This window comes from Rhinopithecus roxellana, chromosome 9 (genome assembly GCF_007565055.1).
Source record: "Rhinopithecus roxellana isolate Shanxi Qingling chromosome 9, ASM756505v1, whole genome shotgun sequence".
Lineage (NCBI taxonomy): Eukaryota > Metazoa > Chordata > Mammalia > Primates > Cercopithecidae > Rhinopithecus > Rhinopithecus roxellana.
Genome location: NC_044557.1, coordinates 101,951,194 through 101,977,665, shown reverse-complemented (window position 1 = coordinate 101,977,665; position 26,472 = coordinate 101,951,194). Strand labels below are relative to the sequence as shown.

Sequence of the window (26,472 nt, the reverse complement as noted above, 5' to 3'; positions counted from 1 at the left end):
TGGGACCTTTAAGAAGTGATTGGGTCATGAGGGCTGGTGATCCATTCATGGACTAATGGGTTAATAGATGAATGGGTTACTGTGAGAGTGGGACTGGTGACTTTTCTTTCTTTCTTTTTTTTTTTTTTGAGACAGAGTCTTGCTCTGTCGCCCAGGCTGAAGTGCAGTGGTGTGATCTCGGCTCACTGAAACCTCTGCCTTCCTTGGTTCAAGTGATTGTCCTGCCTCAGCCTCCCACCACGCCAGGCTAATTTTTTGTATTTTTAGTAGAGATGGGGTTTCACCACGTTGGCTAGGCTTGTTTCAAACTCCTGACCTTAGGTGATCTGCCCACCTCGGCCTCCCAAAGTGCTGGGATTATAGGCGTGAGCCACCACGCCTGGCCTGGGACTGGTAGCTTCATAAAAAAAGGAGGAAAGGCCTGAGTGGGCATGCTCAGCCCCTTCACCATATGATTCCCTGCAGTCCTCACCAGCAACAAGGCTCTCCCCAGATGTGGTCCCTCCACCTTGAAGTTCTCAGTCTCCTCCCTAACTGCAAGAAATGAATTCCTTTCACTACCCTTCCTACCAGTATCCCTATCTTCCACTTGAAGAAAATACATATTAGTAGAAGTGGGGAGTGAAGGGGTTAAATCTAAGTGCACGTTTCCTACTGCTTCCTCCCACTAAGGAAGCTAGGGTGCAGATACATGATCCAATAAGCTTGACCAATTGGATGGTGATGTAGTTTGGATCTCCCCTGCACATCTCATGTTGAGATGTAATTCCCAGTTAGAGGTAGGGCCTGGTGGTGTCTGGGTCATGGGGACTGATCCCTCATGGCTTGGTGCTGTCCTCACCGTAGTGAGTTCTCATGAGATCTGATTGTTTAAAAGTGTGTGACACCTACCCCCACCCCCTTGCTCCTGTTTTTGCCATGTGAAGTGCCTGATCCTACTTCACCTTCTGCCATGAGCAAAAGCTTCCTGAGGCCTCCCCAGAAGCAGATGCAGGCACTAGGCTTCCTGTACAGCCTGCAGAACCGTGAGCCAATTAAACTTCTTTTTCTTATAAATTACTCAGCCTCAGGTACTTAGAGCAATGCAAGAATGGCCTAATATAGATGGTCTCTCCTGGGACTTGAAATCTTGAGGAATAATGAAAATAACCCTTTAATAAATTCCTTTCTTGCTTAAGATAACCCAGAAGAATCAGTTTCTGTTGTAGGAAAAAAAGACTTCATTAATGCAAATGTCAAGAGAAAATTCAAACTAATTTTTAAACAACCTTCCTCTAAACGTTTTGAAAGCTACTAAAAGGCTTTCTGAACTGTTAAATCTGAAGGATTTATAACAGATTGTTATTTTCGAACACAGGTACTCTATGTATGCAGTTTGTATGTTTGTGTGAATACACACACACACTCATGAACCACACTGTTTATGCAGACTCAATATAAATGTACACCTGAGTTGTGCAACATTCAAATCAATGCAGAAATCCAGTAAAGATTAGATTCAGTTAATTGTAGTTATTTCTTGGAAACATTACCTATTTTTTGAGACAGGGTCTCACTCTGTCTCCCAGGCTGGAGTACAGTGGTGTGATCTTGGCTCACTGCAACCTCTGCTACCCAGGCTCAAGTGATCCTCCCACCTCAGCCTCCTGAGCAGCTGGGACCACAGGCGTGTGCCACCACGTCCAGCTATTTTTTTTCACCCCCCAAGACAGAGTATCACTCTGTCACCCAGGCTGGAGTGCAGTGGCACCATCTTGGCTCACTGCAACCTTCACCTCTCGGGTTTAAGCAATTCTCCTGCCTCAGCCTCCCAAGTAGCTGGCGTTACAGGTGCCCGCCACCACACCTGACTAATTTTTGTATATTTAATAGAGATGGGGTTTTACCATGTGGGCCAGGCTGATCTTGAACTCTTGACCTTGTGATCCGCCCGCCTCGGCCTCCCAAAGTGCTGGGATTACAGGTGTTAGCCACCACGCCCGGCCCACGCCCAACTATTTTTACAATTTTTTTGTAAAGATGTAGTTTTGCCTTGTTGGCCAGGCTCGTCTTGAACTTCTGGGCTCAAGCGATCCACCCTCCTTGACCTCTCAAAGTGCTAGGATTTCAGGCATGAGCCACCACACCCAGCTGGAAATATCTTTTATCTTAAAAATTCCTAAGCATCCTATCAATTACCTCATTACTATAAATTTAATTTTAATGTAATATTTTAACACAGTTGCCAGGATCTTATTCAAACCTTCATTTTATAGATGAAAAAACAGAGCTCACGCAGGTGTGTCCAAGGGAGAGAATATAGTCTTGGGTTCTTAGTTTCCGTTTCTGGTTGGGCCAGTAAATACTTCCTCATCCCTCTTTTCTGCTTATCACTAGAAACAGAAGCTAAAAACCATGGCTTCAAACTGTTAAAAGCCTAAAACAAAACAGAACAACAACAGTAACAAAATAAGGTGGGTTGGACAAGCTTGGCAGAGAGCCTGCTTGGAGAAGCTATATGAAAAAGATAAGAAAGACTCTGCCATCACTCCTGAAAGTTCTCGGCCCAAGATGGAATTTAGTCTCAGAAACTCTTATACTAATAAAATTTGTACATCAAATTAAGATCAGCAACAGTTAAAACATTAATAAAGACTGAAGCATTTGTTCACTTAAAACAATTTTATTTAATATTTACTATATTTACTTTTAAAATAAAAATTAGAGGAAAGCCCATGAACTTATTTTCCATGAACATAATACAATAGTAGTCACCTATCTCCTCTACCCAACTTGTGTTTTAGGAGTCCTTTTGGATCTTTTCCCCCATAATGGCCTCTCTCCTTTTGCTGTACAGTGCAGTCAGGGCAGAATAACAGATATGTTGAGTAGCTAATTTATATCTCTGAAGATCTCCATAGAACTCTTAAATTCTAAGTCTTCATAGTCTTTGCACCTTGCCAAGTTTGCTTTCCTTTGGGAATTTCGTCATAACCACAAGGTTATTCCCCAGATATGCAGTTTGGGTAAATTAACCTGGCAGTAGTAAACAGACTGGGTTAGAAAAGGTGGCAATCGTAATGAGGATATTGCAATAACCGGGGAAAGCTACAGAAGAATCTTGAGTTAGGATGATGACAGTTACAATAGAAAGGAGACCAGTACAAGAGACAGTGAAAACAGAATGGATACAATTTAGTCGAAGAATTGGCTGTGGGTGAAAAGAAGAAATCAAAGATGCCTGAAGTTGTGAGTTTCAGGTAGCTCTGGGTTTATTATCCTAGTTCTGACTCGCACTATCTTTAGATATACTCGCTGCTGACTACTAACTGAACAAGGTAGTAACCCTGTCATCTTGTAACTTACCTAAGTCTCAGTTTCCTCCTCTGTAAAACAAACTACCAAAATAAAGCTGACGAAAAGACTGAAGTAACATATAAAACCCTTAGGACAGTGCCTAGTATCCATTAAGCAGCAGATAAATGGCGGTCATTGTTAGGGAGTAGGATAGACGATAAGAACAGAAAGTTAAAAAAAATGAGTAGCAGCACGGACTTTTGTGTGGGGATTCTATCTTTCTACTACACGTTACACATATCTCTAAGCAGAGAAAGGGGTTGGAGGGGAGTTTGATAATGTGACTAATAATCCTCCTCCCCTTGGGGGGGATCTTGATAAAGTATAGCCACCCACATGGAGGACTAATATAAACTGGATTGCAGAATGCACTTGGGCTGGGAGCCCAAGTGGGCCAGGCTTCTTGATTCCTATTTTATCTCCCTTAAACTAGGATAGCAAGGTCTAACTTACACTTTCATTTGCTGCTGAAGTTTCGGAACAAAAAGATAGCCAGATCATATTAATTACATGGATAGGCAAGAAAGCATGAGCCATGACGAGGAAGGAAAGGACTGTCCAGGTGTACTTACCTCAAAGATGAGAAACATCAAAGACAGGAAACCCGAGGTTCTTGCCCTTCAGTCGCTATCTCCTTGCCATTAGTAAAATGCGGCCGATGAATGTCCTCACTTCTGGACATCCCCATCTGAGCAGGAGGTGGGAAGGCTGATGTGCAGATGGATGGGAGGAACCTTTTTCTCGGCAGCGCCCACCACACCCAGCCCAGTGCCACGCACCGCAAGCGCTCCATAAACGCACACAGCGTCGCCCCTACCAGGATCCCGGGCGGCCTTCGCGGCATTTCTCCAGGCGTCGGCTTTCAGACTCCCGCGGGTGGGACAGGTCGAGAGGGCGGCATCTTTTGGCTTTTCTTCTCCCTGGAAGCTCTGAATCATGTTTATGCAACGTTTAATGGGCTCTAATAAAACGGCTAATATTTTGCCCAGCGTAAGCACCCACTCCTTCGCTAAGCCAACTCTTGCGAGTGTGAAGCTGCAACCCCAAGGCCGGAAGGGCGGCTACCGAAAAGCGTAAGCGCCACGGGGTGGCATGAAGCTAGAGAGAAAGCCGCGGAGATGGGCGGAAACCATGGCAACCCTGCGTGATGACGACGTGGTGACCGTCCCTAGCGCTGGATTATGACGCAGGCAGTGGGCGCGGACTCTGCGGTTCGCTTGACTGACGGCGCAGCCGCTGGGCCTCGCCACAGCAGCAACGGCAGAGGCCACCGGGCGAGGTCAAGATGGTGGCTCCGCGGGCGGGGGAGGCGGTGGAGGGAGGAGGAGTCAGACCTTAGCCTGCCGGAAACACCGAAACCCAGAGACCTCCTGGGGAGCCGCCGCCGCCGCCCTCTCGGTCGTCGCTGCCTCCGCCGCCTGCTCCACCTTGAGGGACGCGAGCGGGCGGCGGGGCGGGCCGTGAGAGAGACAGGAGAGGAAGGAAGGCAGGGGCGGAGTTGTCTGCCTTAGCCCCCGCCCCCGGCCGCGGCCCCGGGCCCTGCCCCGCGTGGCCCTGCCCGGCCCGCCCAGCCCCGGTGTGGCAGCGGCTCATGGCGGCGGTGGGGCCCCCGCAGCAGCAGGTGCGGATGGCCCATCAGCAGGTCTGGGCGGCGCTCGAAGTGGCGCTCCGGGTGCCCTGCCTTTACATCATCGACGCCATCTTCAACTCCTATCCCGATTCCAGCCAAAGCCGGTTCTGCATCGTGCTCCAGATCTTCCTCCGGCTCCTTGGTAAGGGAACAGGGTACCCTGCGTCTCGGGACCGCTCTGCGGGCCGAGATGTGCCCCGAGGAGCGGGCAGGCGTGCGAGGCCGTGGGTCGAGTATGTGTCTTTGGGACCTACAGTTTCATCCCTGAAAGGGTCGTCTTTACGGGGTGGGAGGGGGAAGGAGATGATACTTGTCTGAGTTGACAGCGGAGCAGTCAGTCCCCCTAGCGAGGACTCAGTGTTGTACCTCAGTGAGAGGGGGAGAAAGCAAGGATGCGTGAGTATGCAGCTCTTTGCCCGTTTCTCTTGGGAAATGAGTACTGGCTTACCGCGTCCTATGCGACAGCCTTCGAAAAAACAACTGTATCTCAGTCTTGTCGTGTGTGACCTTGGACTGCTGCCAAGGCGTGGGCCTCAGTTTCCGTTTATTACAAAATGCAGAGTACTTGTATGTTGTCAACTTCTGCTGCACCCAAGGGTCCACAGGATCGTGAAGTGTCTGCAGTAAATGACATCCAAGCGAAGGAGACAGAGTTTCGAATGTCAGACCTTGAAACCATTACCAAAAATTCTCATGAAAGCGCGATGCTTAAATCGAGTCCTAAAATTTTCCATTAATAAACGAGGAGGTATTGAAGATGACTGTAAAAAGTGATGAGACATTTGCCAAAGAAACTTCTGAAAATCATTCTTTGTTTCGTATGGATGGAGTGTTAAAAGTATCTTATATTTCATTTCTTCCTCTCCGTCTTCACTTACATCATCAGAGTGAGATGCATTTATGCGTAAAATAATTTTTCAAGTAATTGCAACTTGGCAATTTTTGTGGATGAGGTCATTCTGGTGATCGGTCTGAAGTAGGCTAGTGCTTTGGAAGTGTTGCTGAGGGCAGACTGAGGGTGAGGTCTTTACCAAGCCTTTGTGAATTACAAGCCATCTGTTGCTTTATTCCTTCAAAAGAGGAGTGGCAATAAAGGCCGAATTTTGTTCTTAGCAATAAATAGCCATATTTTACATTTCTCTGGTACTTTCCTTTTGCAAAGCATTTTCACTGGTATTATCTAACCTAACCTTCAAACATCCCCCAGAGGTGGGCGGTGGTATTCTCATTTTACAAACCAGGAAACAGGGTCATAGAGGTTAAGTGTTGCTCTTGGTAGGCAGCCGGTAAGTGGTTGCCAGAGCCTGGGGCTTAAAAATCTTTTGACATTAAGTATGGTTTACTTTTCTCCCTAACAGCTGCAGTCCAGATACAGAATGCTATAGTAATGATCGTATGCTAGATCTTAAAACTAAAGATGTGAACGTGATGTTCAGCTCAAGCTGCTTGTAACCCACCGGCTACCTGATTCCAGCCGCTCCTACTTGCCACTGCTAACGTGTACCACCACCACAATTTGTGTTACAAATTGGGCTCTGTTTGAGAGGATTCTGCATGTTCAGCCCAGAAATAGTGGATGTAGTGACTGCTTTGAATATTCTTACAGCATGATGACTGCAGATTCTCTGAGAATCCCTTTGGGACCTGGTGCTTTAATGCAATTCTCTGTTGAGCTTCAGGCTAGGCAGCTTCAAGGAAAAGAAGTATTTTCTTTAATTAAATAATTTGTAGTTTAAGAACATTGAACAAAGTAAGCTGGTATTTTCCTTGTACTAGCCATGCTTCTTTTGTAACAAGTCTCGGAATTTTGTGTTTGACAGTTTAAAGAAGAGCATGACTTAAGGCGACTGCTCAATGCTTTGGTTTCTTATTTTTACCTTTTAAAAAAATGGACAATGATGGCATCTGTTTCATAGGGTGTTAAAGACAATAAAACTATTTTAATGCTTCATTTAATACCATATTTTGTTAGATATTTTGGTCTTTTGAAATCATCAGCAAAGTATTGGTGCTGTTTATTTGAAAATTTTGATCCCAGAATCTCTGGATCAGACTTTGAGAAATACGAAATACTTTTCAAATCTATCATCTGACTCTTCTTATATTGTGTCATGTAATTATGCCAATTTTTCACATTTGTAAGGATGATAAGAATGAAAAAACTGGTTTTGGTGCTAAAAAATTATATGTTACTAAAAGACAGGTTTGTGTGTAAAATATGCCAATGGATAGTTGAAATTAATCGTTCTGCCTTGTTAGTTTTTTTGTAGTTGTAGACTTCTCAGTACTACTGTGTATAAGTCTTACCGCTTGTCAACCTCACCCTTTTCTTTAAAATTAATGTGTAAAAATGGAAATCTATCTCTAAGTAAAAAGCATTACCAGTTTTATGTATGGTGGTAGAAGTGTTTACTCCCCTCTACCTACAAAGTGGTGCTACAACTGTACCTTAATTTGATACCAAAACTAATTTGAGATTTCAACCGGTTGGAAAATAAAGCAACTCCTTTTGGAGATCCAAATAAAATTCTATGACAATATATAGAATATTTAAGAACATAAAGCCATGTCTTAAGGGATGTTAAATACTAAATGAAACTCAACCCAGAGCAGCATAATGCTGAGTTAGCAAATTTAAATTTTTAACCAAGGCAGAAAATGCAAGCCTAGGAGTTTAATAGTATTACTCATGGTGATAATTCATTGAGGTGGGAAAAGTCTTTAAACCTAACAGCAAACCCAGAAGATCCAAGGAAAAATCTGATAAATTTCGGTACATAAAAATGAAAAGCTTTTTTATGGCAAACTTTAAAAATCCTTAAATGACAAACTGAGAGAAAATACTTGTATCATAAGTGATTCACGTTCTAGTAAGTGTTTTACTCTGCCAGGGAAGTTAAGGCAGGAGAATCACTTGAACCAGGGAGTTGCAAGTTGCAGTGAGCCGAGATCGCACTACTGCACTCCAGCCTGGCAACAGAGCGAGACTGTCTTAAAAAACAAACAAACAAACAAACAGACAAAAAAAAACACAAGCAAAAACTTATACTCCCTTAGGAAAATCCCTAAGACAAGCAATTCACAATTAACAAAATGCAGATGTTCAATAAGCAAGAGAAAAAGTATTTAGCCCTTCCTGCAGGAGCTTGATTTTATGGGGGGAAAAAAAGGACTTAGCCTTACTTATAATTAAATACAGTCAAGACGAGGTATGGTGGATCACACCTGTAATCCCAGCACTTTGGGAGGCCGAGGCAGGCAGATCGCTTGAGGCCGGGAGTTTGACACCAGCCTGGCCAAATGGCGCAACCCGTGTCTACCAAAAAGTTAGTCGGGCACAGTGACTCCTGCCCATAGTCCCAGCTACTCTGGAGGCTGAGGCACGAGAATCACTTGAACCAGGGGGGTGGAGGTTGCAGTGAGCCAAGATCACGCCACTGCACTCCAGCCTGGGCGATACAGCGAGACTGTCTCAAAAAAAAAAAAAAAAAAGTCCAAAAAAATTTATCAGATTGGTGAAAAGTTCGAAGTTTGAATAGTTTTGCAAAGGCATTTACCTTTTTGAAAATTTATACTATTTTGGAAGACTTTTTTTTTTTTTTTTTTTTTTTTTGAGATGGGGTTTCACTCTTGTTGCCCAGGCCGCAGTGCAATTGCGCGATCTCCGCTCATCACAAACTCCGCCTCCCCGGTTCGGGCGATTCTCCGGCCTCAGCCTCCCGAGTAGCTGGGATTACAGGCAAGCGCCACCACCCCCGGCTAATTTTTTTTCCTATTTTTAGTAGAGACGGGGTTTCTCCATGTCAGGTCTTCAACTCCCGACCTCAGGTGATCTGCCCTCCTCGGTCTCCCAAAGTGCTGGGATTACAGGCCTGAGCCACTGTGCCCGGCCCGGAAAACTGTTAATTTCAGTGTAAAACCATTTGGAACTATCAACTGTCATTTACAACTGACTTTTTTGTTTGTTTTGTTTTAGAGACAGAGTCTCACTCTGTCACCAAGGCTGGAGTGCAGTGGCGTGATCTCTGCTCACTGCAACCTCCACCTCCCAGGTTCAAGTGATTCTCCTGCCTCAGCCTCCCGAGTAGCTGGGATGCCTGGCTCGTACAACTTTGGATTCACAATTTCAATTCTAGGGAATTGGCCTAGAGATTTAGTTGTACAAAAGGACTATGGGCAAACACTACTGGAAATAACAAAGCAACAAACTTAATCTAAATATGTATTGATACAAATCTGTTCATTGTATTAGGTCCAGCCATGCAATAAAGTTCTTGAAAGGAATGAGATAGCTATTTTTGGTGCCGAAAAAGGCCTCAGAAAACCTATGAAGTGAAAAAACAAAGCCGAAGTAATTATAAACTAGCAGAGGAATAGACAGAGATTTCTCAACAGTGGCAGTATTGACATTTTGGACAGGATAATTCTTTGTTTGCGGATGGGAGCTCTTTTGAATGCACTGTAAGATTTTTAGCAGCGTCCCTATCCCCTGCCCATTAGATGCAGGAGCACCTTGTACCCCCACAACCCAGTGTGACAGCCAGAGCTGTCTCTAGATATTGCCAAATCCTGGTTGAGAACCACTGAGATAGACAAGTAGATTATACTTAGCCTTATTTATAATTAAATACATAGCCCAGAAACAGACACAAATGTATATATAGATATAATGTGTTTCAGAGAGAGAATTGAAGTACATTGAGGTAAACATGGACTGTTGAATTAATGATCATTTTGTTACACCTTTGGAAATAAATTATGCTAGATGTCTACCTCATGTCAATATATAAACAGTCACTTCTAGACTGGGCAGTGTAGTGAGACCCTGTCTCTGCAAAAATCAAAGTTTAAAAAAATAGCCATACTTGGCAGTGGGTTCCTGTAGTCCTATCTACTCAGGAGGCTGGGGTGAGAAGATCGCTTGGGCCCAGGAGTTGAAGGCTGCAGTGAGCTATGATTGCATAACTGCACTCCAGCCTGGGTGACAGAGCAAGACCCTGTCTCTTAAAAAATAGTCATTTCTAAGTGTATTCTTACCTAGATGTATATGTAAATATGAAATGAAGAACTTTAAATTTTTAGAAAAAAATATGGAATATCTTATTTTTCCAATCTTAGATTAAGGAAGAAATTCCGTAAAAATATATAAAAGCAAATACATAATGAAGATTGATAAACTGAATGATATTGAGGTTAAAAACCTATGTTAATCAAAAGATCGCACCACTGCACTCCAGCCTGGGCGACAGAGCGAGACTCCCTCACTAAAAAAAAAGAAAGAAAGTGAAATCTCGGGTAAGGGGGAACTACTGTACTTACATTTACCCATTTATTATAAAGGCAGTTACAAAGGACACAGATGAATTAACCAGATGGAAGGAGATGTACTAGGTGAGGCAAAGAAGGAGAAAAGGGGAGAAGGGGCGTGGAGCCTCAGTGTTCAGCTGAGAGCGCACAGAACTCAGTCCTTTTGGGTTTTTATGGAAGCTTCCTTAAATAGGCATGATTGATTAAATCACTAGTCATTGGTTTATGGACTCAAGCTTCAGCTTCTTTCCCCTCCCCAAAAGTGGGGGCTTGGGGTAGGAATCAAAGGTATAACCCTTAATCACTGGGTTGATTCTCCTGGCTACCTAGCCCCCATCCTGGAGCTATCTAGGGGCCCCCAGGCACCAGTCATCTGATTATTGTACAAAACAGTCATCACTCCAGAGATTCCAAGGATTTTAGAAGCTATGTCAGAAAATGGGATAAAGACCAAATATTAATTTTTTTTTTTATGATATCACAGATGGGAAAGACAAACTAGAAAAACTTGCTTTAACTCTTCATTTAACACCTCTCTGTAGGGTTTGGCTTTTTAAAATCCATGTTCATATATTTTTGATAAAAGCATACTTGTTATAATTTTAGGTTAAAAGCAAAATTTAATTTTGTGTTATTACTACTTAGAATACCATTTTTTTTCCCTAAAATAAGAATCCAATAGAAATTTTTTCTTTATAATGTATCAAGTATACTAACAGATTAACAACATTTCAAGACACTTTGTTGTAAACTTCATTGCAGAAGGTTCCCTTGGGAGTAAGGGTAGTAATATTTATTTCTGTGCTTTTCCATATTATTCTGTCAGGTATTGAAATGTTTTCCACAAGTTGCTTTTTGTTTTAAAGGTATTTCAGGTACTTGGAGAATCGTAAATATTATGTTTTGTACCCTGATTTTTAGTCGTAAGTTTCCAAAAGAGGGTAAGGGTATGAATAGACTTTACACATAAAAGAGTGAAACACTTTGTTATGTAACATGTATAGTAAGTTTTTTATTTTTTCCTTTGTTTTTATTTGCCTGTTTTTGGTAATCCAAATTGAGAAGGCCTGAACTTTCATGAGTTGAGTTCATATATAGTTTCAAAGTTCCTGAATTGATTTGGATACCTGCCTCTTTTTGACTACCTTGAAAACTCTAGTGAACTCTCTTAATCACAGGAGAATTGGACTGGGATCTCCGAGTTGTGATTTCAGTAAATTCTGTTCTCTTTTAATTTTTTATGAAGCAGCATTTATATACAGCCTTGATTACTTGTGCAAGTCACTTCCAAATCCTAATGAGAAACTGTCTCTGGACTTTTATATTTTCTTAGATCTACAGTGTAAATACCAAGAAAGCGTTTTATATCTAATGTAAAAATGCACTGAAACTTTGATATTATTCTGCAGAGGCCATGAGAAAGATGATTACTTTGGAGACTTATTACTTGGGATGTTTGCTTTTAAAATGAGAGCAGATTCTTCCCAAACTCCGAAAGTAGGAATGTGAATATAAAAGGAAAATCTGTGAACTCCACATACCTACAAACTTTGGGTAGGAATTAAAACGTGTACTGTTCTTGAAATGTTAACTCACCGTTACATCTTGGGGAGTGTGATTTTAATCAGGATGGAGTATTGTCAGATTGTTACTTGCTGGGACACATCCAAATTTTGAGGTTGTAGTCTTACTACATTATTTGTCTATTTGATGCCTTCCCCTTTTTTCTTTGATACATTTGCATAAAGCACAATGCACTTTTTCACTAGAAATGTTTCTAAAACCCAAATCATTTCTTCACTTGTGTGTGGTAAAAAAAAAGCTTCAGGAAAAAAGTTATTAGAATTTTAAAAAATAGTTATAAAATTATAGCAAAGCTCATGAATTGTTACTGAAGATTAATTTACTACTTTGTGAATAGCAAGTTTACAAAAATAATTTACAGTTCCTGCTTGACTTTCTCCCCTCTTAAGTGGCATAAAGTAGAACTAAAGTTTTTTTGTTTTGGTTTTGACCCAACTTAGAAGATTTGTTTTAAAGTTTCTGAAGTTTTGTCTCAGGAAAATAAGGTTGTTTTCCATGTAGAGAATGTAAGATTACATATGGCATCTGGTAGGCTGAATTAATTCCATTTCCTTGTTACCTTCCATGGAAGAAGTTTCTAATAAAAAATATTTTCTGGGCGGGGCACAGTGGTTCACACCTATAATCCCAGCACTATGGGAGGCCGAGGCGTGCGGATCACCTGAGGTCAGGAGTTCCAGACTAACCTGACCAACGTGGAGAAACCCTGCCTCTATTGAAAATGCTGAATTAGCCTGGCATGGTGGTACATGCCTGTAATCCCAGCTACTCAGGAGGCTGAGGCAGGAGAATCGCTTGAACCTGGGAGGCAGAGGTTGCAGTGAGCCAAGATCACGCCATTGCACTCCAGCCTGGGCAACAAGAGTGAAACTCCATTAAAAAAAAAAAAAAACATATTTCCTGTTAAAAGAGCCTCTTCTGAGCTCATAACTCTTTGGGAGATGATTAGTGGCTGATTTGCTTGGGGAATCAGGTGGTTTGTATTTAGAGGTTTATTATATGTCTTCTACTTTATTGTGTCCTTTTGTTTTCCTTTTCACAAATGACTTGACACTTTGGCACAGAATACATTTTAAATCCCTGGACAGAGTCATCACTTAAAGGAACTAGCCCTTGCCTATATGTGCAATGGATTGTGAAATGAGTCCACTGTAATAATATGCAGTGTCTTGATTACCTGCTGAAATAAGGTGGATAGATTGATTTTTATTTTATTTAATATTTATGTATTTTGAGACAGGGTCTCCCTCTGTCACCCAGGCTGGCATGCAGTGGTGTGATCTCAGCTCTCTGCAACTTCTGCCTCCTAGGTTCAAGCGATTCTCCCACTTCAACGCCCTGAGTAGCTGGGAGTACAGGCATGTGCCACCACGCCTGGCAAATTTTTATATTTTTGGTAAAGACAAGGTTTCACCACGTTGACATGGTCTTGAACTTCTGGCCTCAAGTGATCCACCCGCCTCAGCCTCCAAAGTGCTGGGATTACTGGTGTGAGCCACCACGCCCGGCCAAGATGGATTTTTAACTTGGAGTTTGTCACTTTTTCTGTACTCCAGGGTGTGGTTTCTCATTGTCTTTTTCATAGATTTTATTTTTCAAGCAGGCTATATTTTGTCATTGTCTTTAAAAACATCCAGAAGTGACAGACATTCCCAGTGTCATTCCCAATGTCCCAATAAGTACAATGAATACTAATTGTACTTATTTTGTACAAAATATTGTAGGATCCATAGATGGACAGGGTAGGATCCTTGCTTTCTGTTACAGATACATGTATAATAGGGTAGATTATGCTTAGATAACTGCAGACTAGAGTATCAGGTGGTATATGAGTGTTAAGTGTTTCACTAAGTTCTGCAGGTATGCTGAAAGAACAGTTTCTATCAAAGAAAGTAGGTTTCTAGGATAAGTAGGATTTGAACAGTCAGGGATTGGGAAGTTGGTGGGGACATCATTCCAAGCAAAGAGAATGTAAACACTGCTCTAGCTATAGTGGAGAAAGGAATGTGTTTGGGGAACCCAAGTCTGGAGCATTGATGTGTGTGTGCGTTAGGAGGAGTATTACTGTAAAGCAAATTGGATTCTTGAATGCCAGGAGCAAGAATGTAGACTTTAGTTGATAGTAATTTCAGAGCCGCTGAAGTATTTTGAGCAGAGGAATGAAGAAAGGCAATTTGGTGATGGCTTGTAGATGGATTTAGACAAGATGAGGGTTTTTTTGAGACAGACTAATTGGTGTCACAGAAAAGGGAGATAGAGGTGTTAGAAGAATTTGGCAACTAATTGGCAAAGTTTGAGCATGTGGGGCTGGGTTGGGAGTATCTCTAAGAGAACAGTAATGGTACCTTCAACTGAAATAGCAAATCACAAGGAAAAGCTGATTCTAGGTTAAGGCAAGTTGAGTTTCAGAACTTTGGAAATTTGCAGTTGTAATGTAGGAGTGAAAAGCAGGTGAGTATTCAGATGACATTCCCATTGTTGAAATCTTGGATAATAATGTGTTTATTGTAATCCTACTTAAAATGTGCATTTCTGTCAGAGTACAAAGAAAGTTGGTGTCTATGGAGTGGGGGAAGGAGAATTACCATTTTCTAAAAACATGTCTTAGTTTTCTGAGTGTTACTTTTGTAATGTGAAGAACAATAAAAAGATGACTATTTTAAGAAACAGATTCAGCATTGTACAGGAAAAAGGGAACTTGGAGGGTGTTTCTAAGTCTGAAGGAAACTAGGAGGAAAGAAAAACTGAATTTTGGATCCTTTGGAGAATGCTCAGAGTTAAGGAGTAGGAAATAAGAGTTGGCATGCGTTCAGTTTGAAGAAAAGGAGGAATTAGGTGGAAGTATAAAACTTGAACTTGATTTCCTAAAGAATGCTTTAAAAAAAAAAATCTAAAACTCGGCTGGGCGCGGTGGCTCACGCCTGTAATCCCAGCACTTTGGGAGGCAAGGCAGTCGGATCACTTGAGGTCAGGAGTTAAGAGACCAGTCTGGCCAACATGGTGAAACCCTGTCTCTACTAAAAATACAAAAATTAGCTGGGCGTAGTGGCAGGTGCCTGTAATCCCAGCTACTTGGGAGGCTGAGGCAGGAGAATTGCTTGAGTCTGGGAGGCAGAGGTTGCAGTGAGCTGAGATTGCGCCAGTGCACTCCAGCTTGGGCAATGGAGTGAGACTCTGTCTCAATGAATCAATAATAAATGAATCTAAAACTTAATAGGAACAAATGTTTTCCATTTGGGTTATTTTTAACCCAATTTTTAAAATTATCTTAATGATTATGAAATGATAAAGGACATATTCTTTTGAGTTTTAAAACTTGTTAAAATGTATATACCTCTACACATTCATCTTGAGGAGATACTTTAGTAATTTGGTGCTTTGGACATATATACAGTGTTACTTGAAATACTTTGGAAATTAGAAAGTAAGGAATGAAATTTTAAAGAATAATTTATTATGTTTGGTCTGTCCTCCTGAACTCTGACTGTACAAAACCTTTATTGCCCTTTAAGCCTAAATCATCTTGAGGCTTAATGTTCATAACTGAAAATATTCATATTTCCTAACTAAAGAATATCATAACTATTAGTGGGAAACATTCTTACAAATACTTCATTCAAATGACTTTCTTTCTTTTTTTTAGGTATATTTGTATCCAGTATTGTTCTGATCTTGTCACAACGATCACTTTTCAAGTTTTACATGTACAGCTCAGCCTTTCTATTAGCTGCAACTTCAGTGTTGGTGAATTATTATGCTTCTTTGCACATTGACTTCTATGGTGCCTACAACACATCAGCTTTTGGAATTGAGCTGCTTCCTCGAAAAGGTCCCTCGCTGTGGATGGCACTTATCGTTCTACAGCTAACGTTTGGAATTGGATACATTACACTACTCCAGATTCATTCCATCTATTCACAATTAATTATTTTGGATCTCTTGGTTCCTGTAATAGGGTTAATCACAGAGCTACCATTACACATCAGAGAGACTTTAGTGTTTACTTCTTCCTTGATTCTCACATTAAATACAGTGCTTGTCTTGGCAGTGAAACTGAAGTGGTTTTATTATTCCACACGATATGTTTATCTTTTAGTGAGGCACATGTATCGAATTTATGGATTACAGTTATTGATGGAGGACACATGGAAGAGGATTCGTTTCCCAGACATACTGCGAGTCTTTTGGCTAACAAGAGTTACAGCTCAGGCTACAGTGTTAATGTACATCTTAAGGATGGCAAATGAAACTGATTCCTTCTTTATTTCTTGGGATGATTTTTGGGACCTCATTTGCAATCTTATAATTAGTGGATGTGATTCTACACTAACTGTACTGGGCATGAGTGCTGTAATTTCCTCAGTAGCCCATTACTTGGGGCTTGGAATATTGGCCTTTATTGGATCAACTGAGGAAGATGACAGGCGGCTTGGCTTTGTTGCACCTGTTTTATTTTTTATTTTGGCTCTTCAGACTGGGTTAAGTGGGCTAAGACCAGAAGAGAGACTTATTCGCTTAAGTAGAAACATGTGCCTTTTATTAACTGCAGTCCTGCATTTTATCCATGGAATGACAGACCCTGTATTAATGTCTCTCAGTGCCTCTCATGTGTCATCTTTTCGTAGACATTTTCCTGTGCTGTTTGTCTCTGCTTGCCTGTTTATTCTTCCTGTCTTACTCAGTTACGTTCTTTGGCATCACTATGCACTAAATACATGGTTGTTTGCAGTTACAGCATTTTGTGTGGAACTGTGCTTAAAAGTAATTGTTTCTCTCACTGTTTATACGTTATTCATGATTGATGGCTACTATAATGTCCTCTGGGAAAAGCTTGACGATTATGTCTACTACGTTCGTTCAACAGGAAGTATTATTGAATTTATATTTGGAGTTGTAATGTTTGGAAATGGGGCTTACACTATGATGTTTGAGTCAGGAAGTAAAATTCGGGCTTTTATGATGTGCCTACATGCATATTTTAACATCTACTTACAAGCCAAAAATGGCTGGAAGACATTCATGAATCGTAGGACTGCTGTGAAGAAAATTAATTCACTTCCTGAAATAAAAGGGAGCCGCTTACAAGAAATAAATGATGTATGTGCAATCTGCTATCATGAGTTTACAACATCTGCTCGTATTACACCATGTAATCATTATTTCCATGCACTTTGCCTTCGGAAATGGTTGTACATTCAAGATACTTGTCCAATGTGCCATCAGAAAGTATACATCGAAGATGATATCAAGGATAATTCAAATGTATCTAACAACAATGGATTTATTCCACCCAATGAAAATCCAGAGGAAGCTGTAAGAGAAGCTGCTGCTGAATCTGACAGAGAAGTGAACGAAGATGACAGTACAGATTGTGATGATGATGTTCAAAGAGAAAGAAATGGAGTGATTCAGCACACAGGCGCAGCAGCTGAAGAATTTAATGATGATACTGACTGATGAAAATAGCATTTATTAATCATTGAGGTATTTGTTTAAAATTCATTTCATCCAAAATGGAGTGATACCCTTCACCTTCAGTGTGTAACCAAGCACAAAAACAGTATCAATGTTGAATCTGTGAATGGTTTTCCGTTTACTGTGATGTGCTACTGTAAATATACCTCTTTAATTACTTCTGGTCTCTTTGGTGACCTGTTTAAATTTGTGTACATTATTGTACATAGAATAAAATGTTTTCACATTTTTATGACAAAATTTGAACAAATAGCTTTTTAATAGCTGTAATGATCATATGGTGCGTCAACTGTGCCAAAGATTCTTCAATGAAATCATATAACGTATCTAACTTTGGATCTCAGTTTTTCTTGAGAATGGGTGGGAGAATGAAAATGCAAATCAGGAAACCACATTAAAGTCAAGGAAATAAAATAATTTGACCAGAGGATAAGGGACATGAGAGAGTATTTTAAAACTAAAGAAAATGCCTGCCAGAAGCAACTGAGGAACTGTTTTGAAACTTGAGTAGCAGTGTAATTGAGCTGAGTTTGAAAGTCATGGTTCAGAGACTTAGGGTTGAGAAATAAACTGTATCAACTCAACTTCGATATAAACCAGAATGTGCTAAATGTTTCTATGTAAATTGGTGTATTTGTTAGCAATTCCGTGGCTGCAGTATCGTCATAGAATTGCCCTTTCATTCTTTTGGAGATATTACAGAACAAAAATAGTTTATTATTATTATTGTTTTAAACTGAGGTACTCAGTGATATAAAAACAGCCTGATCTGATTTTATGAGAAAAAGAAGGGGAATGGTAGGGAATGGTGTGTACCAATATATAGTATTTCTTTAGACAACTTGGAGATAATTTCTTTATTGAAACTCTCAGTAAGTTTTACTATGAAATTTTACATACATGATGGAAAGTGGAAGACATATACCAATTATATTCCAGGAAAAAATACTTTAATAGTATTGTTGTATAGTGTATTGGCTAATTCCAGTGGATCCTCATCTCTCACTGCTGACATTATCTCCAATATTTGACTAAAACAAAACAAAAACAAAAATGGTTAAATCTCCAAGTATACATTATGTTTTAAAGCTATACAATAATTTTCCACACAAAAGGAAAATATTAGAGCACCTTTAATAGAATAACAGCAGCATCAACAGAAAAACTTACTGCCAGTAACTACAAACAGGTTTATGAACTGTCTGCATATAACTAGAGCTAAGAACCAGGTTCAAGTAAATTATTAAAGCAGACATCTGTATTACGTACACCACTTCTGGCATTAACTGAGTGGAAATGAAGAGTCCTTTTCAATTGTGAGTCATAGCATGTTCATTAGTGGGTCATGATGAACATTTCAAACACTGACAAGTACATAGTATGAGTAAGTATTGTTCCATTTTTGTTTCATTTTATTATGTATGTTCATCCTAAGTCACAATGTAATCTGTACTGGGGGACAGCGGCCACAGTTGGAAAGCCACTGCTAGAGAACTAGTCCTTGAGAGACAGCAAATGAAGGTATTAGGTTGCTGCAAAAGTAATACTTACTTGGAAAAATGTGTGGTTATTGAGGGGGAGGGCTTTCTGTGCCTCTACCCCTGCGAGAGAGAGAAGTCCAGGTGTCCATCAGTTTCTTTTTTTTTTTTCTTTCTCTCTCTCTTTCTTCCCTTCCCTTCCCTCCCCCTTCCTTTCCTTTCCTTTCTTTGCTTCCTTTTCTTTTTCTTTTTTGAGATGGAGTCTTACTCTGTTGCTCAGGCTGGAGTGCAGTGGTGCGATCTCGGCTCACTGCAACCTTTGCCGCCTGGGTTAAAGTGATTCTCCTGCCTCAGCCTCCTGAGTAGCTGGGATTACAGGCGCCTGCCATCACACTCAGCTAATTTTTGTATTTTTAGTAGAGATAAGGTTTCACCATGTTGGCCAGGCTGGTCTTGAACTCCTGACTTCGTGATACACCCGCCTGGGTCTCCCAAAGTGCTGGGATTACAGGCGTGAGTCAGGGCGCCTGGCCGCATCTTTTCAGTTTCTGTGCTTACAATAATGATGATCCATAGTGTCTCCTAGCAATATTATATATAACATTTTAAATACTGAACTGGAAAGTTCTAAAGTCAAAATTGAACATTTAAATATTCTTTGCCTAAGCTCTTTGTTCCCTTAGTGGGTATCTTAAATGTTAACACCTAAAGGAATTAAGGATGGAGATCTAAGATTAATGGGAATTTAAAAAATTGTTTTGTAATAGTGACTTTCAAAAGCCTTGCTTGATGTTTATACTAAGCAAACATGCTGAATTTTTATCTGACAGTCAAGATATGCTAAAAGCAAATCTATTAACATTTAAATTAAGACAGTGAAAATCCATTTTTCTTAGGAAACTACCAAATGTCCCTCTGTATGCACTTCTCAGAATTGAAACTCTTGATTAGTGCTGCTGCTGACACAGTTTTGAAGGTCACAGTAGCTTTGCTAAGATTATATTGCATAGCAAATTAATTTTATTGAAATTAATTTATAAGAAATGTATTGGGCCGGGTGTGGTGGCTCACACCTGTAATCACAGCACTTTGGGAGGCCAAGGTGGGCAGACTGAGCTCAAGAGTTCGAGATCAGCCTGGGCAACACAGTGAAACCCTATTTCTACTAAAACACAAAAAATTAGCCAGGCGTGGTCGTGGACGCCTATAGCCCCACCTGCTCAGGAGGCTGAGGCAGAATTGCTTGAACCTGGGAGGTGGAGGTTGCAGAGATTGTGGAGCTGAGATTGTGCCAGCGGCACTCCAGCCTGGGCAACAGAGCGAGAGACTGTCTCCAAAAAAAAAAAAAAAAAAAAGGAAATCTATTGGAGCTTAGGACATCCTATTTTACTATTTGATAATGCGGTTTATGGAAATCTTTGGATAACCCTTCTGTAGCCAAGCCATGCTGTTTCCATACATCTTCAGTGGTCAAAGCTGTAGTTACTCCAAAATGAATATAAAGTTGTTTAATGTCCCTGAGAATTTAGTGGCTTTTGTTTAGTGTGGCACTTTTACAGTAGGCACAGGTTTTGCTTTTTTTTTTTTTTTTTTTTTGAGACAGAGTCTCACACTGTGGCCTAAGCTGGAGTGCAGTGGTGTGATCTTGGCTCACTACAACCTCTGCCTCTCAGGTTCAAGTGATTCTCCTGCCTCAGCCTCCCGAGTAGCTGGGATTACAGGCGCCCACCACCATGCCTGGCTATTTTTTTGTATTTTAGTAGAGACAAGGCTTCTCCACATTGGCCAGGCTGGTTTTGAATTCCTGACCTCAAGTGATCTGCCTGCCTCGTCTCCCAGAGTGGTAGGATTACAGGTGTGAGCCACTGAGTGCAGCCAGGCAAAGGTTTTTAAAGTCTTACAAGATCTGTATGTTTCCTGCCACTATTTCCTTTCCAGCCCCTCCCCATACTGATACCAGTTATAGCTTTAAAAAAAAAAAAAATTGCCACTGTCCTTATTAAAACCCTTTGGGTATTGATAAAATCTAAGCAAAATGCTGGCAGATAAGAGCCCTCACAATCTGGGTTCACTCTGCCTTCCCAGACTTCTTCCACTTACCCTGTGCATCCTACCTTCTGCCACACTTGCTCCTCTGGATTAGCCAGGCCCTTCTGCAGTCTGCCTTTGCTCCAGGTGTTTGTCTTTCTCTGGCCTAACTCCCAGTCACGCCTAGTAAACAACTGAAATGTCACCTTGGTATAGCTCTCTCCTGTTTCCCCTCAAAGCAGACAGTTGATGTGCCCTATGGTCTTGGTCATATATTCCTACTTGTATAACAGCACTACTATCTTGGACTCTGTCTGCTTATTTGCTCCAGGAGGGCAGGGATCCTCACATGACTCACTGAATGCCTTATCTAAAGTGCCAGGCACAGTGTACCTGTTCATCTGGTGGATGGATAGACAGGGACTGTCTTGGTTCTTCTGTGTAGACTTAGTAACTTGTACCTTTCCTGACATGGCAGGGGCTCCAAAATATCTGTTGCAAACAATTTATATCTAAAAGACCTCTATAAACATAATTAGAATGTAAAATTGTTAACAGAATGGAGGATGATAAAATGACTTTGCAAGTAGGAATTAACTTGCCAACTCATAATTAGCAGTAGATCAGAGGATTGTGTATTTTTGAAATGTGGTTTAAATCTTTTCAGCTTGTAGATGCTAAATTTTCCTAAGCTCTGCAGCTAACTGAAGAACAGGTATTCATGAAGCCTTCACAGTTCTTTTTTCTTCTGAGACGGAGTTTCGCTCTTGTCACCCAGGCTGGAGTGCAATGGCACGGTCTCTGCTTACTGCAACCTCCGCCTCCTGGGTTCAAGTGATTCTCCTGCCTCAGCCTCCTGAGTAGCTGGCATTACAGTCATCTGCCACCAAGCCTGGCTAATTTTGTATTTTTAGTAGAGATGGGATTTCACCATCTTGGCCAGGCTGGTCTCAAGCTCCTGACCTCAGGTGATCTGCCTGCTTTAGCCTCCCAAAGTGCTGGGATTACAGATGTAAGCCACCATGCCCGGCCAGCCTTCATAGTTCTTAAACAGTCTACATTTAAAAACACCTTGAAATTTTGTCTTGCAAATGTATAGCTAAAGTCAACAGCTATAATCTTATATAAGATTAAAGCAATATAAAAAACTGACTTGGATACACTGTTGGCAACTACTTCCTGTAAGCTGGCTGCTGGCAAAATAACAGTTTCTTTTCTCTAGTGTCCTCTTAGATCCCCCCAAAATTGGCTGGGTGTGGTGGCTCACACCTATAATCCTAGCACTTTGAGAGGCTGAGGTCAGGAGTTTGAGACCAGCCTGGCCAACATGGTAAAACCCCGTCTCTACTAAAAATACAAAAATTAACTGGGTGTTGTGGCACGTGCCTATAGTTCCAGCTACTTGGGAGGTTGAGGCAGGAGAATTGCTTGAACCCAGGGGGCGGAGGTTGCAGTGAGCCGAGATCACTCCACTGCACTCCAGCCTGGGCAACGGAGCGAGATGGTCTCCAAAAAAAAAAAAAGAATTATTTAGAAATACTGTTTCATCACTGAATTTGCAAGTACTTACATTTCTTTATTTTTTAAAATTTTTGTTACTTCTTTAGAGACAGGGGTCTCCCTATGTTGCCTGAGCTGATCTTGAACTCCTGAGCTCAGTCTTCCCAAGTAGCTGGGATACAGGCATAGGCCACCCTGCCTGGCTGCTTCAGTTTTAAAGTCTTTGTCAGCTCAAGCATGTTAATAAAGGAAGAGAACCTTTCAAACATATTTTTATAGAGTAATTCTTCACTGTTCTGCCTGCTGGATATTAGATCTGGCTTATCTTCTAATACTATTTTCCTGTTAAAAACTACTGAAAAAAGATGGTGCATATGCAATGAATAGTCTTAAAAGCAACAATCTATTTTGTTTTGTTTTTTACCCCTCATGAAGACACAGTACCAATTAGTTTTTGTGAATGTGTTATAAGTATGCCCAATTGTCTGAACTGGTAAATTATATAAGACTGATATAATCTAGATTAAATTATCTGTGCAAAAAAATAAATTGGGTTAAGTACCCATTAAAATGATATAACCACTTTTCCTGTTGGTTACCTTTACAGCTCTTTGACAGATGGATAACAGCCCCTCTTTTCACCTGTGCTATACGTCACAATTTAAAAGATGATTCTGATTTGCTGCTTTTTTAGGAAATAAAATGTGCTGAAGTCCCACCCCCTTCGATTGGAAAAAGGGGTTTGTCCTTAAGATCACTTATCCGTTTGTTCTGAGGCTTAAAGAAATGTGTTATTTCTTAGATTTATAGCGGCTGTCAAATCATTTAAATCCAAAATATTCTGCTAAGGCTTTCTTGTTACCAAAGAGTAGCAGGAAGCTGCAGTGAGAATGGGACTTAAACTAGGTATGCAAATTCCTCCAAATCACTGCATTAATATGGTGGCCTTGAACCTGAACGTCACTTGGATTTTGCAAAATTTTAATTCTGTCCCTTGCGTTCATTTTGTAAGTGGCATCTGGTGGTTGACTAATGATTTTGAAGACCATGAAAGCAAAATACTCACATTATATGGCAGGGTTCATTTCTGTCTTTTAAGCAGTGCCCACTTTCCCACTTCTTTTTGGTAGGAAATGCAGTTTTTATATATTTTGATCCAGCATGTGTACTTTTGATTCCACACCAAGGTGCATCTAGTTAAGCAAAGAAAGTGTCTCTTAAGGGCTTTACATTTAAAAAATTTTTTATGACCATTATCGAACTAATACATAACCTCTAAATGATAAACCATGATTCAGCTTCCAAAATGGCACAATTATTGCAACAGAAAACAGTTCTAAGAAAAGCACAAAATCTTGAATTGCATCTTAAATACCTTCTAAAACTCACTTTTATTCCTTTTTTCTGCTAGTATTGTTGGTGTGCAGCATGCTTTAAAAAAAAGACCTAAACCTTAAATACAATTGTATAACAACATGAAAACATTTAAACAGATTTTTTTTCAGTTTTCAAAATCTTTTTCGCTATGCATGTAGTGAGGTTTGCATAAGTTAAACAAATTTCCATCTCTACTGAATGTGAAACTGGTTTTGAATATTTTTAAATAAAGAATTACAATAGTTTACACATTTTACAAGCATCGTACTTTTAATCAAATCATTTTGTTTTCCTGACTGCCCAAGGAAATGAACGTGATTTCTCCAGAAAGGCTCAGTCTTGATTTTCCTAAAGTCCATGGTATAAGGACAGCCTTGACAGGGTTTAGATAGAAGTTTTAGCTTTTTACCTTATTTTTTTGAGATGGAGTCTCACTGTCTCGAAGGGTGAAGTGCAGTGGCGCAATTTTGGCTCATTGCAACCTCTGTCTCCCAGGTTCAAACGGTTCTCGTGCCTCAGCCTCCTGAGTAGCTGGGACTACAGGCATGTGCCACCACGCCCAGCTAATTTTTTGTATTTTTTGTAATTTTTTTTTTTTTGAGATGGAGTTTTGCTGTTGTTGCCCAGGTTGGAGTGCAATGGCGCGATCTCAGCTCACCGCAACCTCTGCCTTCCAGGTTCAAGCAATTCTCCTGCCTCAGCCTCCTGAGTAGCTGGGATTACAGGCATGTGCCACCATGCCTGGATAATTTTGTATTTTTAGTAGAGATGTGGTTTCTCCATGTTGGTCAGGCTGGTTTTGAACTTCTGACCTCAGGTGATCCGCCCACCTTGGCCTCCCAAAGTGCTAGGAATACAGGCGTGAGCCACAGCGCCCGGCCTCACCTTGTTTTAAGAGGCAACAGATTCTAAAATTCTTATACTAAACCAATATAAATTGTTGCACTGTAAAAAGTGCTGTAGAATTAAGCCATTATAAAGACACTGTGTAAACAAAATTCTGAACAGATTTTGAAACTTGGAAGTGTGATGTGCTTAGTCAAGGCCCCTTGTTTATGTACTTGTAACTACAACCTTCTGAGTTACATATACATATATATATATATATATATTTTTTTTTTTTTTTTTTTTTGATATGGAGTCTCACTCTGTCACCCAGGCTGGAGTGCAGTGGTACAATCTCGGCTCACTGCAAGCTCCACCTCCCGGGTTCACGCCATTCTCCTGCCTCAGCCTCCCGAGTAGCTGGGACTACAGGTGTCTGCCACCATGCCCGGCTAATTTTTTGTATTTTTATTAGAGACGGGGTTTCTCCATGTTAGCCAGGATGGTCTCGATCTCCTGACCTCGTGATCCACCTACCTTGGCCTCCCAAAGTGCTGGGATTACAGGCGTGAGCCACCACACCCGGCCCTCCTGAGTTATATTCTAACATCTCATTTTCTAAGTGCTTAGACATAGCAAACTTCTAAAATTGAAAAAAATCATTTGCATATATTTTTCCATTAATAACCCCCAAAGATGTTCTGGAAAACATAATTGTTGAGGTTGAGCGTGCTGTTTTAAAATACTTGTCCACTTAAAGTTTGAAGTCAAATTTCTTTTTCTTTTGTGTTTGGTATGGTTTAATATGAAACAAAATTCTGAAAACAAACTTACCTGTCTCGATCATTAATTTTTCACTAGGAATTGACTTCAAAACTTCCAAATTAGCTTCAGTTTTCAGTGAACTTAAAAAAAAAAGGGTATACATATATTTATTTTTAAAGGCAGCAATTAACGAATACCTTTTTTCATATCACAACTTGTCTAAAGTACTACAAGACCAATCCAAAACCCCATAACATTTTGTTTTCAGTATACTTTAGAAAGTAATTGCACACTACCATACTTCAACAATCCAGATTAAGATCTATTTTAACCCTATCTGCCTTCCAGGAACGCAATTTTCCATGCTTATTAGTTGGTTTCCAACAGCACTCCATATCAGTCTAAGTAAAATTTAACTTTTTAAAAAAAGAATTCATTTGCTTCTGAGTAATTTGCATAACTTAGAGGTGCTCCTAAGGCTGTTAACATTCATTTCCTGAATTTTCCATTTTTAGCCCAAGATAGATTCTTCACTCTACTTGAGCAGAATTATGTATCTGCACCCTTGCCATGGTTTCTTTGTAGGATGAACTCGACTCCTTGAATCTGGCTTTGGCCTCAAGTCTTGCTATGGCTGCCTGAGCCTCTATCAGCCAAAACCCAGCTGACTCAAAGATCCATGAATGCAAACATAAACGCTTCCTGTAATGTGGCAGTGAGGTTTGGGATGGTGTAGCATATAATGTGATGACAACTAATACTGCTCTTGTATTACTTTAAAAACACAATTTTTGTAACCACAAATTAAATTAATTTTTTAGAGCAGTTTTAGGTTTACAGCAATAAAAAGTATAGAGATTCCCCAACCATATGTCCCCACTCTCAGAATTTCACACCATAATGGTAGGTACGTTTGTCATTGATGAACCTACCTTGACACAAAATTGCCATTCCAAAACCCACAGTTTACAGTTTACATTAGGGTTCACTTGGTGTCATGTTCTGTGGGTTTGGACAAATACGCAATTACGTCTATCTACCATCGTGGTATCATACTGAGTAGTTTCATGGTCTTAAAAATCTGTGGTCTGCCTATTCATCCCTCCTTCCCTCTAACCCCTTATCTTTGAACCGTCTCCATAGTTTTGCCTTTTCCAGACTGTCACA

The 26,472-nt window shown here is 40.6% G+C and overlaps 2 protein-coding genes across 11 annotated transcripts in view; one reads left to right on the top strand and one right to left on the bottom strand.

The window, feature by feature from the left end:
- Positions 1-4,264: 4,264 nt before the first annotated feature.
- Positions 4,265-17,572, top strand: RNF139 (ring finger protein 139). Its single transcript, XM_010363899.2, has 2 exons — positions 4,265-5,108; positions 15,501-17,572. Exons 1-2 carry the CDS (start codon positions 4,928-4,930, stop codon positions 17,312-17,314), a joined length of 1,995 nt encoding a protein of 664 aa, XP_010362201.1. The 5' UTR covers positions 4,265-4,927; the 3' UTR covers positions 17,315-17,572.
- A 602-nt stretch (positions 17,573-18,174) lies between these two features.
- The window catches only part of TATDN1 (TatD DNase domain containing 1), a 50,823-nt gene continuing 42,525 nt past the window's right edge, over positions 18,175-26,472 (bottom strand). For 5 of the 10 annotated variants that reach the window (XM_030937551.1, XM_030937553.1, XM_030937556.1 and 2 more), the window contains 4 exons: positions 25,375-25,445; positions 23,405-23,531; positions 20,911-21,021; positions 18,175-18,363 (listed from right to left, as the gene is read on the bottom strand). In XM_030937551.1, the coding sequence (XP_030793411.1) occupies positions 18,261-18,363; positions 20,911-21,021; positions 23,405-23,531; positions 25,375-25,445 (412 nt within the window). In that variant the 3' untranslated portion in view covers positions 18,175-18,260. Of the gene's footprint in view, positions 18,364-18,899; positions 18,934-20,910; positions 21,022-23,404; positions 23,532-25,374; positions 25,446-26,472 lie in introns of those variants that run through there. The other 5 variants (XM_010363900.2, XM_010363901.1, XM_030937558.1 and 2 more) reach the window with 3 other exon arrangements.

Bases quoted from the DNA above. Each gene is read 5' to 3' on its own strand.
- RNF139 (XM_010363899.2), top strand. From the start codon at position 4,928: ATGGCGGCGGTGGGGCCCCCGCAGCAGCAGGTGCGGATGGCCCATCAG. The intron at 5,109-15,500 runs GTAAGGGAACAG...TCTTTTTTTTAG, and splicing joins GATCTTCCTCCGGCTCCTTG to GTATATTTGTATCCAGTATT.